This window comes from Saccostrea echinata, unplaced genomic scaffold (assembly GCF_033153115.1).
Source record: "Saccostrea echinata isolate AGI-Se365-2 ecotype Australia unplaced genomic scaffold, CSIRO_AGI_Sech_v1 ptg000054l, whole genome shotgun sequence".
Taxonomy (NCBI): Eukaryota; Metazoa; Mollusca; class Bivalvia; order Ostreida; family Ostreidae; genus Saccostrea; species Saccostrea echinata.
In genome coordinates this window covers 56835159-56851019 of record NW_026889803.1, presented here as the reverse complement: position 1 = coordinate 56851019, position 15861 = coordinate 56835159, and the positions used below count along the sequence as shown (strand labels likewise).

The 15861-nt window shown below is 32.0% G+C and overlaps 1 protein-coding gene across 1 annotated transcript; it reads left to right on the top strand.

The window, feature by feature from the left end:
* The first annotated feature begins 1551 nt into the window (after positions 1 to 1551).
* On the top strand, positions 1552 to 15648 carry LOC133205671 (excitatory amino acid transporter-like). The gene is made up of 14 exons (XM_061341519.1): positions 1552 to 1656; positions 3051 to 3142; positions 5246 to 5323; positions 5630 to 5834; positions 6264 to 6338; positions 8253 to 8375; positions 9732 to 9819; positions 9926 to 9968; positions 10159 to 10270; positions 11421 to 11547; positions 13041 to 13274; positions 14786 to 14980; positions 15156 to 15290; positions 15460 to 15648. The coding sequence occupies exons 2-14, from the start codon at positions 3113 to 3115 to the stop codon at positions 15635 to 15637; spliced, it is 1623 nt and encodes a 540-aa protein (XP_061197503.1). The 5' UTR covers positions 1552 to 1656; positions 3051 to 3112; the 3' UTR covers positions 15638 to 15648.
* Positions 15649 to 15861: the final 213 nt, after the last annotated feature.

Sequence of the window (15861 nt, the reverse complement as noted above, 5' to 3'; positions counted from 1 at the left end):
TTTTCATTTATAATGGAAAAAGGGGTATAAGAAAAAGACGTTTATGGTCTTTAAACATTTTCCATCTAACTGAATAATAACAGATTTTTCTTTTAATTTTAAATCCTTGCATCATGCAACTATGGGGGTAGTCACCCTTAAATTCTGCCTTGAAATAGGAATTTTCTCAAGCATAATATTTTATAATGGTGTATAGATCGAGTCCCAGGGTATATAAGATATATTCAGTAGAAGTCATGAGCAGGAATTGCACAGATGTGACATAATGAATATATTTTTATCCTGAATCAAAGAGGAACCTTCTTACCAAATACAAAAGATGTAGCACAAAATGGTCATTCTTGCGGATATACATGTATGTGACATTCAAAATTCCCAAGTTTGAAAATTTATTCTGTATAATTTGATGAAACAATGATGGAATATAGAGACAACTGTTTTAATTTTTTTTTTCTAATTTAACGCATTTTCTCATGATTACATACATATTATGTTCGTTTTAAAGTCTTGTACAGTCGAAATCAGGAGATATAAATCTCGAAATTCAGGGTCTTTGCATTTAAAATCTCTATTGATTAGGAAGAGGGTCATGTGATACTATGCATGCTTCAAAGAACAAGTATCATTTACATGTACATGTAGTTTTGGATTATGTATAAAAGAAAAAAAATAAAAGTAAAGCCTAAGTTAAATATAATACAATATAATATGATATTCAGATCTTTATTGACATTGATTTTCGATCAACAGACGGAGCATATTTTCATGTAAATGCATTCAGTGGTATTCATGGTCATGGTGGAGGGTTGACAGCTTGCTACATTTCTAATATAATTTCTTCACAACATCCCTGAGAGTTGTGGGTCCTCAGTCCTGTAAGTTTGATGTATCAAATTTTTTTTTTCAAAATTACATGCTGAAATTTTCATAATCAAACTTATTCACATTTACAAAATTGTTCGACTAATGTTACTATATTATTCAATATTTAATTAGTAATAGCATTTTTCTAGTCATGTTCAAAATCATGCTGGTTGGCAACATGTTTAACAAGGTAGAATTATTTCCGCATTTTTAGGTCACCATTGCTGCCACCCAATAACAATTTAAATGTAAAATTAAGGCTTTTACTAGAAATGCCAAAGTACGACAAATATATTTTAGTTACGAAAATATCACACATTCTTTTTAGTTATATTTGAATAGCTTGACTTTGAAAACCTTTTATTTGCTATATTTTGTCAGACATTCTTTTCATTCTGGTCACGCAAGTCGTGAATAATAAAAAAATCTACCATATAAAAAATTTGTTGGCAAATGTTCATGTTGTATAACTACCTTTGACACATGCAAGACATCGAAGAAGTGGTTCGTGTCTTTATGTTCCTCCTTCCTATATATTTTATGATTTGTCGGTCAGTGACTATGAAGACCCTTTGAGTTTTGGCGGGCAGAACCGTTGTGATAATTGGAATATTGAAACTTGTCTATGGTAAAGTGTTTGGCGAAAGGATGCAGTATTATCGTTGAAGATGAGGAGAGCGACCAATCTGAGCCCAGGCATAGCCGATATATTCCAAATGGGCAGGATTCCTCCGAGTCTGACGCTTGGAGAAAAGGCCAGAGCACAAACCATGATTCAGAGACTTTAAGGAGGTTAGATCCCGCTATCAAAAGTCTTAAGAATTTTTTCGTTAATTATACATTTTTAATATCTACACACATAGCTTTATTAAAAATAAAACAAACGAGAAAAAGGCAGCCATTGCGTTTCTTTTGGCGCTATGATGCATTTAATATGACCTTTTGCACTGAAATTGCGTCTTGCAAATCAGTTTTTTCCTTCAATATTTCTTTTTTTATCCAAATAAATCTTGGGACCAAATACAGTCTTATTTCATTTTGAGTAGACACATTAAAATTGTGACTAAGAAAAAGTTTCAAATTATTTTGCATAATCAATATATTGGCCTTTCTGCACACACAAAATGTTTCTAGCATAAATTTAACAAGCAATGAAATTTCAAAGTCTTAAGATTTTACTGAATTTAAGCAGAATGATCAAATTTAACTTATATATTCAGATAACAAATTTAAAAGTGGGGTCTATGATGTAAATATTTTAGATATTACTAAAAAGTTTGCTAATTTTAATCTAAAATATTGAGCTATTTTTTCTGGACTTTCACAATATTTATGCTATATTTGTCAGAATATAATAGAATTTATACTATTATACTATATTATCCTAGTAGATAATTTGATATATTATTAGGGACCAGCAAAACATATCTTACTGCACTAATTCTGTGCGCAACCTGCATTAAAAAAGAAATCCAAACTGAACAATAATGTAAATATTTCGAAAGAGAAAAATTGATCATTTTCTTCCCAAAAAAAACCTTCCGTCGCATAAAATAATTCCTCACTTAATGCTTTTTGTGTGGAATTAAATCATGGGTTTTTAACTGAATATAGGTTGATTGGTATTGTAGAATCCAAATCTATTGTAAGTAAGAACTAAATTATAATGCAGAATTTTAGAAATAAAGTCCAGACACAAATCTGGCCAACAGCTCAGGATAGAACCTCCTTAAAGCCCTTTCACGTTTACGAAAAATAGTCCATATTTTCCTCCGCCACGAGTCCCTTTGGAATATGGGAAAAATCACCATCCCTCTTTCAATTCGTGCATTTTTGTGTATTCAAATGCAACACATTACACCTGGTGACCATGCCAACTGTCAATATTATCACCAGTTTGGTGAGGGTCTAGTAAACGCAATAATTGAAACAAATGCATTCTCGCCCTCTCGCTTGACCACACACCCATGATATCAGAGCAATGGCGCGCAAAATCGCCGATTAAAATTTGCATATTGCGAGATTTAATGTTTAACTCGCTGAAATAACAAAAATATATTTATTTTATTTTAAAAAATTTAAATGGATGATTTTTTAACAGCAGGTAAAGTAATCTTTGTGATGTATGAATATTTTGAAAGGTAATAAAACCCTTTAAGACAGAACTTTCATTTTATTTTAAATAGGCCAGTATTAAAGGAAGCGTAAATCAAAAGTTTGGCGTTAACATTAAATTTTAAAAACCAACATGTCAAGACAAGGGACAAATAAGATCATGGTAAGTATGTGTGTATATTTGTTTTGCTAAATATATTTAATATCATGAAGCGGGCATCAGTTCCTTAAATCAGAGTTTAAGACAAAAAATGTACATGTTGTACAGTCTTGTCTGTTGATGTGATCATTTGAAAGTTTTATAGTGCCTAATTTATGGACCCCAGGGGCACGAATTTGAAAATCTTGCTTGTTGCTGAATATTTTCATGCCCACGGTTTGCCTTCTAGATGTCAATGTTTAAAAAAAGAATTTCAAGGATGTAATATATTTTCAAAATGTGATCAAATTATCACTATCTTTTTGCCCAGTGAGCATTAATTTCGTGAATTGGCAAACTGCGCATTACAATCAGACAAACCTTGTTCTGGATAAAACTCACTAGGTTTAATGTAGTTTCAGTGTGTGACCGACTTTACCAAACCCTGGGTCATCAAACAATTAGATTGACTGCTTGTGTCCGACATTAAAAATATTTTCTATTGCATCTTTAACATATGACCAAGTTATCCCTGAGGTCATGATTTTCACTATTTTGGTAGAGGGCTAAATGCTCATTTATCCATGCAAACATTTTGCCTTCTTGATGTTCAGGAATAAAGAACACATTCTACGATATACATGTAATACTTGTTTCAATATATGAACACCTTCGCCCAATTAATCACGGGGCCTGAACAAAGGGGTAATGAATTTTACGATTTAGTGAAGGACCCATTGCATATTAGATCTTTCTTTTTTTTTTAGTAATTTTGAGTGCATTATTATGATGGTTTTGGCCACACTCCTAAGGGGCTAGATCAAAAATCGATATTTGATTAAAAAAACAAAAAAGCAATAAAAAAAAACCTTAATTCAAATAGTTGGGGAGAGGGGGTCAAAGGACATTTTCAAAAAGTTATGTTTGGAAAAAAGTTGGGGGGGGGGGGGCAGTGGTTTGTTACCACGAAGCACACTTGACAGCACAGTAACGTCAAAAACACAAGGAGTTTCTCAAAAAGACTTCCGCTTTACCCATGGTCTGGCGCCATACCAATTCTATATCACTCTGCATTCAGCTTTCTTACAATGGTTTAGTAGCATAAGTTTGTTAGTATTTTCATTTTTTTAACCGTGTAATTTTGCTTTTATCAGATCCACAACAGTGAAGCGTCCATCTCTCATTCAATGCAGGCACCGTGCCCCCCCCCCCTCCGGTTCCTACGGCCATGCAATGACGTTATAAATTCTTTTGAACCGATTTTTCATTTTCAGATTTTTTTCTTTTCTCTTTTTTTCTTTTCTTTTTTTTTTTTTTTTTGTCCTTAAGTTTTTCTGGGTGCAACACGAAATGTTGCTAGTCTCTGATCTGTGACGTTCTATGACGTAATCTTTTTTTTCAAAAAGGACAGGCTATCTTCTGAAATTGATTTCTTTTCAACAAACCAAACTATTAAGCCACAATTTGGCATATGATCTTACTATGAACGTCTAGACTGTTTTTTTTTCATTTTTGCTCCATTTTACAGGGATATGATTACAGACATTATGAAATGCATATTTTGTGAATTACTAAATTCTGACCTGCTCCGTGATCCCATTTTAGCAGTTTTAAATTTTGAATAAGTGTGAAATATATCACGATATATTTGATACTTTAAATACATACCATTAGAATTTATTGCTTAAACGTGTCTATCAAATTTGGATATCGTATTAATAAGTAAAAAAAAGTTATGACGAAAGTCCGCGAACTCTCCGAACAGCCTTCGTGTATACCTAAATTGGATAAGTACGACCCTTCCTCTGAGAAATAAGCGAAATTTTCAAAAAGTTTAGGACCGACTGCCGACATCAAGCATGATCACGGACAAAAACAATAGTAAAGAGTCATCTACGTGACTAATATGACCGAACATATAATTGTCAAGCAAATTGGACAGGGAAGTCCAGTGATGCAAAATGTGATTTATGTGAAATTACTATATATATATATATATATATATATATATATATATATATATATATATATATATATATATATATATATATATATATATATATATATATATATATATATATATATATATATATATATATCTAATTAATTTGTAAATGTTAATTGTAGAGACCTGGTACCAGTATCTCTCGGACTATCGAATACCCTGTCCACCAAGAGGCATCAGAGAATGAATCAGGAAATGAGGTAAATCAATACATACTTTGAGCCAAAGAGCATATCTGTATAATCACTTATTTTTGAGGTGTCAAGTTTTCGTGGTTTGACGAAAAAAATATTGGTTTGTGGGGATTTTCGTAGTTGAGGAACAAACATGATACTGTAGTTCGAAATTTTAATATTTCATGCCAGGACATGTTCTTACCACGAAAACAACAAAAATTAAACCCCACAAAATTAAGTCCTTTCACAGTATTCTGCAGCAATTAACAGCTGTTTAATACATATACATTTTATATATGCATATATATTTTCCTTTTTTCAACTTGGTAGACGACTGGGCAGTTGCTTCTCAGTGAAGAAACCATTCATGAGAAAAGCAATCCTAGATGTGAGATGAATAGAAAACATTCTAAGTGTGCCTTTTTGAGAAGAAACAGTCTCATAATTAGCGTGCTGATTGGGGTGGCTTTAGGATTTATCTTTGGTTTTGGTCTGAGAGTCGTGGAACCTTCAGACAATGCTATCACTTGGATTGGTAAGTTATTGTTTCACAGTAGGGTTTTTATAAACTGGTACGGTTTACCCCTCAATTTAGTGTTTATCATGCTAAAGTAAAACTCAAAGCAATGGCAGAGCCCCCCACCCCGACACCCCAGTAAATTTTTTTTGAATCCACCCTACAAAATGTCAAGGCATTTGCTGCATAATCTCCTAACAAATTTAGTAGATTCAGATGTGATATAAGGTCACAATGCAAAGAAATTAAAGGATAACAGCAATCGTAATTTCTTTAACAAAACGAGTGTTTAGATTCAGGAATTGAAAAAAAATACCCCTCTTATTAGCTACTGGCGTTGTAAGTAATATGACTACTGCACCATAGAATTCTGCTGGTAATATTCTCGGCAAAGTACATTGAGTTAGAACACATTGGCCATACTAGAACCTGCTTTTTATTACAAAGGTATACCAGGAGAAATTTATATGCGGATGCTGAAAATGATGCTTCTTCCTCTGGTTGTGTCAACTATCATAACAGGTAAGAAACTATCATAACAGGTAAGAAACTATCATATCAGGTAAAAAACAAACTATCATAACAGGTAAGAAACAAATTATTTTAACAGGTAAGAAACAAATTATCATAACAGGTAAGAAACAAATTATTTTAACAGGTAAGAAACAAACTATCATAACAAGTAAGAAACAAACTATCATAACAAGTAAGAAACAAACTATCATAACAAGTAAGAAACAAACTATCATAAAGAGTAAGAAACTAACTATCATAACAAGTAAGAAACAAACTATCATAACAAGTAAGAAACAAACTATCATAACAAGTAAGAAACAAACTATCAAAACAGGTAAGAAACAAACTATCATAACAGGTAAGAAACAAATTATTTTAACAGGTAAGAAACAAATTATCATAACAGGTAAGAAACAAATTATTTTAACAGGTGAGAAACAAACTATCATAACAAGTAAGAAACAAACTATCATAAAGAGTAAGAAACAAACTATCATAACAAGTTAGAAACAAACTATCATAACAAGTAAGAAACAAACTATCATAACAGGTAAGAAACAAAGTATCATAACAAGTAAGAAACAAACTATCATAACAAGTAAGAAACAAATTATCATAACAGGTAAGAAACAAACTATCATAACAAGTAAGAAACAAACTATCATAACAAGTAAGAAACAAACTCTCATAACAGGTAAGAAACAAACTTTCATAACAAGTAAGAAACAAGCTATCATAACAGGTAAGAAACAAACTATCATAACAAGTAAGAAACAAACTATCATAACAGGTAAGAAACAAACTATCATAACAAGTAAGAAACAAACTATCATAACAAGTAAGAAACAAACTATCATAACAAGTAAGAAACAAACTATCATAACAGGTAAGAAACAAACTCTCATAACAAGTAAGAAACAAATTATCATAACAGGTAAGAAACAAACTATCATAACAAGTAAGAAACAAACTATCATAACAAGTAAGAAACAAACTATCAAAACAGGTAAGAAACAAATTATCATAACAGGTAAGAAACAAATTATTTTAACAGGTAAGAAACAAACTATCATAACAAGTAAGAAACAAACTATCATAAAGAGTAAGAAACAAACTATCATAACAAGTTAGAAACAAACTATCATAACAAATAAGAAACAAACTATCATAACAGGTAAGAAACAAAGTATCATAACAAGTAAGAAACAAACTATCATAAAAAGTAAGAAAGAAATTATCATAACAGGTAAGAAACAAACTATCATAACAAGTAAGAAACAAACTATCATAACAAGTAAGAAAGAAATTATCATAACAGGTAAGAAACAAACTATCATAACAAGTAAGAAACAAACTATCATAACAGGTAAGAAACAAACTATCATAAAGAGTAAGAAACAAACTATCATAACAGGTAAGAAACAAACTATCATAACAAGTAAGAAACAAACTATCATAACAAGTAAGAAACAAATTATCATAACAGGTAAGAAACAAACTATCATAACAGGTAAGAAACAAACTATCATAACAAGTAAGAAACAAACTATCATAACAAGTAAGAAACAAACTATCATAACAGGTAAGAAATAAATTATCATAACAGATAAGAAACAAACTATCATAACAAGTAAGAAACAAATTATCATAACAGGTAAGAAACAAACTATCATAACAAGTAAGAAACAAACTATCATAACAAGTGAGAAACAAACTATCATAACAGGTAAGAAACAAACTATCATAACAAGTAAGAAACAAACTATCATAACAAGTAAGAAATAAATTATCATAACAGGTAAGAAACAAACCATTATAACAGATAAGAAAAACAATCATACAGAATATCAAATTTTGCACCTTCCACTGATCTCTATCTAAAACTTTTTCTTTATACATGTATCTGTATTACATTCCAAGGAGCTGCTTCCATGGATCCAAAATCAAATGGGCGGATAAGTGCCCTGTCTATGGGTTACATCATCATTACCAACACAATAGGAGCCATTATTGCAATAGTTGTCTTCTTGAGCATTCAGCCAGGTATTGAAATAATGAAAAATTTTATATGTTCTTTAAACAAGAGGCCCAGGGGCCACATCGCTCACACGAGCTCTCTGGCTAGGAAAATGCAGAAATCTGTTCAGTCTTGAAAAGTGGTTCGGGCTGGGGGGGGGGGGATTTGAACTAACTTGAGTATTTACTTCATAAGGATGATTTCAAATTAATATGACAAATGATGGCTTTGCTGTTCTTAAGGAAAAAAATTATTGATGTATCCTTTGTATTCCTTTGTATAACTATGATCCCCTGTTATTGTCCCTCTATTCTCCTTGGGCTCATGATTTGAATAAATTTGAATCTACATTACCTGATGATGTTTCCATTTTAATTTAACTAAGAAGAAGATTTTTAAAGATTTTTTTCCTATGTATTCCTATGCATAACTTTGATAGCCCATTGTGGCCCCACCCTATCCCTGGGGTCATGATTTGAACAAACTTGAATCTAAACTACCTGAGGATGCTTCCATATAAGCTTCATTTTTTCAAGCAAAGTGGTTCTTGAGAAGAAGATTTTTAAATGATGCTACTAATTTTTCACGAATTCATAATTATCCTCCCTTGGATGAAGGCATGGCCATTGATTTGAACGAACTTAAATTCCCTTTACCCAAGGATAATTTGTAGCAAGTTTGGTCTAAATTGGCCCAGTGATTCTTGAGAAGAAGATGAAAATGTGAAAAGTTTACGACAACGACGACAACGAATTTCGATCAGAAAATCCTTTCCTCTGACATGCAAGAGCATGTTCTGCTTAAGACCACTAAACCAAAGCAGGCTACTGATAAATATGTTGATGTTCAAAGGGGATCAACAATCTCGTTAAACGTCAACATTTCGGAAACTCTACGGTCCATGCAATGACCTTGTGTGCAAATACAACCTGTCAATAGATCAAATGAGGCAGACGTTTTTTTTTTGATACAGATTTTGTTAGGCCATTATTTCCATACTGAACCGACTACAGATCTACCAACACAATGGCTAACGGACGATATGACCGGACGACAGAGAATCTTACTCCTTCTGGCACCTGATCAAACCTCTGATTGCTATGCTTTTAGTTTGTATTGCTTATTTGGATTTTTGAACATGTTTACTTTCGTTATCTTTATATTTCATGATATTATTTGCACGTGTGTTTCATAACTTTCAAATTACACGTTCATCTGATATTGCTTTTTATTTCTTTTTAAACTTTATTAAAAGGATTGCAGTATTTTAGAATTTTAATCTTTCTGTTTGTTTATGATACTTTTTTTAAAAAAATAAATCTTCGATTCGCAGAGTATTTTTACCATCAAATATTTATAGCATTTTCTTTTATATTTTAAAGGAAAAGATTTGAAGATCCCTAGTTCCCAGAACAGTGATTCCATACAGACGGATATTGAAACCAGCGATATGTTCGCCGACATGATCAGGTACGAAACAAGGTCATTTTTTCTTTAGTTCAACACTTGAATTGTCAATCGCCTTCGAGTTATACTTATTATTTCTTCTATATTTTAACGATTTTATGTTTTGCAGGAATTTTTTTCCAGATAATATAGTGACGGCTTGTTTCCAAAAGGTTAGATTTATTTGATTATAATTCATAATCGAGTTAAAGTAATAAGACTCTTTCGAGATTTTCTACACTAAAGGTGTTATTAAGTGTTTGCCGAATCCAGCTTCTTGAAATCAGTTTAAATTTGTACCAGTTTTGATCATTGAACCTTAAATACTTGTTGCAGTCAAGATGATAACTAATTTATTTTCAGACACAGACAAAATATTCCCATGTCTCACAAGTGATTATGGTGAACGGTACCAATAGTTCGGTTACAGTTGTACAAAAATCCGTCTCCTCAACATCAGGAGTAAACATACTGGGTAAAAACAATTCATTCATTTATACCTAACATCACATGCTTCATTGATGACGAAAAGGCCCTATACTGAGTATTACTTTATTATCCATTTATACTTAACATCACATGCTTCATTGATGACGAAAAGGCCCTATACTGAGTATTACTTTATCATCCATTTATACTTAACATCACATGCTTCAATGATGACGAAAAGGCCATATACTGAGTATTACTTTATCATCCATTTATACTTAACATCACATGCTTCATTGATGACGAAAAGGCCATATACTGAGTATTACTTTATCATCCATTTATACTTAACATCACATGCTTCATTGATGACGAAAAGGCCATATACTGAGTATTACTTTATCATCCATTTATACTTAACATCACATACTTCATTGATGACGAAAAGGCCCTATACTGAGTATTACTTTATACTGAGTATTACTTTATCATCCATTTGAAAAGGTGAAGATAACAGAGAGTGATCGATCTCGAAATCTACTCTTGCATATTTGGTACATTGTATGATCAATGTCCATGACGACTCTTACGTCTACGTATATTGTTAAAATGTCCAACCACATTCACATTGGCACAATGTGGGGTTCGAAGATTCCCTACATTATTTATGTGGTCGTGCAACCATACAGAAAGGTCACTCTAGTTTCCTAATCCACAAGTGTATTTCTAATGAAGACCCTTTAAAAATCAGTATGAAAGTCGAATTACGCTTCGCTGAATAAAGTAGGCGGCGGGTCAAGAAATTTCCCAAAAGATCCCCCTAAAATTATGAAATTAGTATTAATTTTCTAGCCATATACAATTATTTAAAAAAGAATAAATCAGGTGTTCTAGCTGTAATATTGAATTTTTATACAGATCTCGTCTTTTCTAGGAGGTTTGAATAGTCTAAAAGTGAACATGATCATCCAGCCCTCTTGAAATGTTTACGTTATTGCTACATTTTAAATGAATGTAGAATTTAAATGTAATTCGTTTGTAGAAATTAATATTTTTTTAGTTTAAGGTTAAACGTCACTGCAAGTAGACTCAATGCTTTTGATGTTAAGATTTGCACATAAATGAAGAAATCTGATGACTTTTAACTAGCCATCCATCTATCATTAATTCTCAATTTCTACTTTTATTCCATATAGGACTTATTATTGCTAGCTTGTTATTTGGTATCACTGCCAGCAAGTTAGGAAAGAGGGTGAAACCTTTCATAGAATTGTTCGAAACCATATCCATCCTCGTTATTAAACTCTTAAAGTGGATCATTTGGTAAGTGTTATTACTTTTATTCTGTGAAATTTCTTTTATTATACCGAGATTCTAAATGTTTTAAACATTGAAAAATAATAAATTTAGTAATTGCAAAAAGAGTTGGTTAGAGTATAATTCATTATATATAGAGAGAGAGGGGGGGGGGGGGTCGTTCCTGAGCTTTTGAGCAGATTTCTTTTTTTTTGGATTCCTGTTCTGGAAATCCTGTACCCCTTTTTCACAAAAAAAATCTTAAGATAAATTTTCATCGTAAGAGAAATATTACGATTTTACTCGTTTTCAGAAAAATTCTTACAAGATTCTTATGTGTAATATTTTTCACAACATTACTAGAGCTCTAACCCTCCTGTAAGTATCTTTGAGTCGATTTTAATTTAAAATATAACAGATAAAGCCCAGATAAACGTTTAATAGAACTTTTTTACGAAGTCTATAATAGCATTTGATATTATTTCACAATTATTGTCGAAAAATTAAATGAAAAAAACTGCAAAAGTCCATTCAAACAATACAAATCAGGAGCAGAGCAAACACGAACCTCCAAAACATCAGAGGTGGGATCAGGTGCCATAGAGGAGTGAGCATCCCCTGCCGACCGGTCACACCCGGCTAGAGCTCCTTGTCATGATTTGGAATAAAAACGGAAAAAATCCGTAGACAATTCAGTGTGTTAATAATGGCCTAACAATTAGTATGAAAAACATCAGTCAGCATTTGACTTAATGATAGATTGTATTTGCTGACAAGGCTTGTATCGACCATAAAACTTGCGAAGTGATTTCTGTAAACGAGACTGTTGATATTCCTGTTTCATCAACTTGTTTGTCAAAAAGGTTGCCTCTAGAAAAATCTAAAAAGAAGAAAACCCTCATTTAGCTTAAAAATCACGTATTTTTGTAATATTCAAAAAATTACATAATTTTCCACCACTTTTAATTTTCTTTTCTGAATATATATAACAAACCTTTGAGCATTCTACTGAAATGCAGTAATATATCTTAAAATTTTTAAATAATTTTATTGCTTGTTAAATTTTATTCCGAGAAAAATGACATTTAGTGAGTGCAAAAGGTCACATAATTGATAATGAATTTGAAACTTTTTCGTCATTATAGTTTTCAATGTGTCAGATAGAATAAGACTATTTGGTCCCATGATTTATTGAAAGGAAAAATTCCGAAAACGTTATTTATATGTAAGACGCAATTACAGTGGAAAAAGTCATTTAAATGACCCTCCATTTTTCCGTTTTAATTTTAAATAGAGCTATGTGTATAGATATTAGATATATACTCTACCAAAATATTTTAAGAATTTTGATTGCAGGATCCAAACACCATAACATACAATAAGAATATGCGTAGATAAGACGAATACTTCTTTATAAAATTTTATTATATATATGCATGGGGCTATATATATTGCATCCTGTCCCTACTTACATGTATGAAAAATATTTTTCTGCAAATATATATTTTTATATAACTTAGGATGACCCCTGTTGGAGTTGCAAGCCTGATAGCGACAGCCATTTTGAAAGCGTATGATATAGAAAACATTTTCAGCAGTATGGGTATGTTCGTTCTAGCCCATGTAGTTGGCTTAACATTTCACCAGTTGGTCCTTATTCCAGTCACCTATTTCTTAGCAACCAGGAGAAACCCTCTCTATTTCTTCAGTGCCAGTCTTCGGCCTTGGCTAACCGTATTTGGACCACCCAGCACGTAAGTTTTTTTTAGGATAAAGCATTTTTGAATTTTCTCTTACAAACTCAAAATAAGGTAATGTTTTATCAAAAGAATCGAATATGGCTAAAAGAAAATGGCCTTTTACCGGCAACTTAACTAAAGTTAAACCGGTGTCCAAACATAAGATGATACAAGACACACGGAAGCTCATGTGTTTGAATTAAAAAAATATTTTAAATGTCGGGGAATCTTTTTTTAATTGATTTCGTGATTATCCGTTTTTACAAAATGTAAACTTCAAAGTCTATGATATCTGTGGATATCTTACAATTTCAATTTCAATATCAGTTTTTATGTCGTATTCGAAACAGTGTTCCCAAAATATTATAATCTAAGACTGTCTAATCTTCTTGTCAGCCAAATTCTACCATAAAGGTACTCATATGATGACGACTATCGATAAATTATACCTTGAAAAGTATTTTGCCAAGTCATAAATAATTGTTAAATAGAGAATGATCCATGGCAAAATATGTATCGCATCCCAAATCAACCCGAGACTCTATATCAGCCCGAGGGCCGAAGGCCACGGGCTGATATTGGTCGAGGGTTGATATGGAGTGTCAAAAATCATATATAAACCTGTAAATTAATTAATTTTAAATAATTGAATATGTTCTTTTTTGTTGAATTTCCTCTCTCATTATTTTTTCCAAAGGCAATGGATACAGTGATAAGAAATGAAATAATTATAAATTAAACAAATAATTATTTTGAGTAACATAAAATATCTGATGAAAATTTACAATTTAAATAAATTTCATAAACAATAGAAAAAGATCCGAGGTACTCCGAATGAAAAATACAGAGATGTTCCGGAAAGGTGTAATAAAGGGTGTGATAAAGGGTGAAATAAAGGGTGCTGATACTGGGTGTGTAATACAGGGCGCGTGCCTGTGTACATATCAGGGATGCACAAATCCTGTATAATTTAACAAATATATAATAAAGACTTTTAGTATAATTTAATTCGTATAAATTATTACTCATATTTAATCCTATGCTTTATTGACATATGGAGATAACGAACAGTAATCAAGCTCAAAAGTCCATTGAAACAATACAAATCGGAAGCAGTGCAAGCATCAGAGGCGGGATCAGGTGCTTGGAGGAGTAAGCATCCCCTGTCGACCGGCACACCCGCTGTGTGCTAATTGTCATGATCAAGTAAACGGGAAAATCGTTAGATAATTCAGTGTTTAAATAATGGCCTGAATTAGTATGAAAAACGTAAGTCAGCATTCAACTTAATGATATATTTTATTTGCTGACAAGGTCATTGTATCGACCATAGAACTTGCGAAATGATGACTTTAAACGAGACTGTTGATATCCTTGTTTCATCAACTTGTTTTTCAATTTTTTGCCTCGTTTTATAAATTGCAAGTGACATTTCACTTGAAGAAAAACAAACGTTAATTAAAGTTACATGTATATTTTTATTGAGGCGAATCATTATAATACATCCTAAGTAATTTACTTTTTAGGGCTATCGGAATACCGGAAATGCTTAGAACACTTGATGTTAACCTACATGTCGACACTAGGATATCCAATTTCCTTGTTCCTGTAGGAGCTACTTTGGAGCGAATGGGAAGTTGTATATTCATCTGTTTATCTGCCCTGTTTATGGTACAATTGGAAGGAATCTCAATCGATGCATCTAAGATTCTGTTAATTGGGTAAATATTTTTAAAAATATAAGACATTTTCAATTATTCCTTTTCTTTATATCATATACAGGCCTTTGTATAACTCAATTCAAACGTTTACCTACAATACTGTAACATTATTCTGGTCGATTCAGAATATTCATCAGTTATAGATTAAACATTAGACCATGCATTATTTTTCCAGTCTGCTGTCAACTGTGGGCTCTCTGGCAGTTCCATCTGTCCCTAGTGCCAGCATTGTTTCCCTTTTGGTCGTCCTGTCTTCCGTAGATGTTGAAGTGCACAATATAGGTCTTCTGATGGCTTTGGAGTGGTTCAAGTAAGAATTTGTCATTTAATTAAATCTGTCATTTGAAATAATCATAATCTAGATTTTATCTATGTCCTTTTTTTTATTTGTGTAATATGTCTTTTGTTCTGATATATTTCATAAAAATGTATTGAGTAACAAAGTGCTATAAATAAAAAGAAAACAAAATATATTTCAGTGACCGTGTCCGAACTACTAGCAACACCTTGACCATCATTATTGGGGCTGTTGTTATTGACAGACTCTGTAGGTCTAGTCTGAGATCGGCCACAAACGACAGTTTCGATGAAGATCCTACAAAAGAATCGGAGATCAAAGTTATTGTTGATAATGGATTAAATATCACAAAGATTTGACAGCAGTTCAACTAGCAATCAAAACTATATATATATATATATATATATATATATATATATATATATATATATATATATATATATATATATATGTAGGACTCCAAAGTCCGAGGTGACGCCAAAGTCCGATGGTCTCGCCAAACCCCTATGGTCTGCTCGATACAAACCCCGATGGTTTGATGTCGATACGAACGCCAAAGTCCGATGGTCACGCCAAAGTCCGA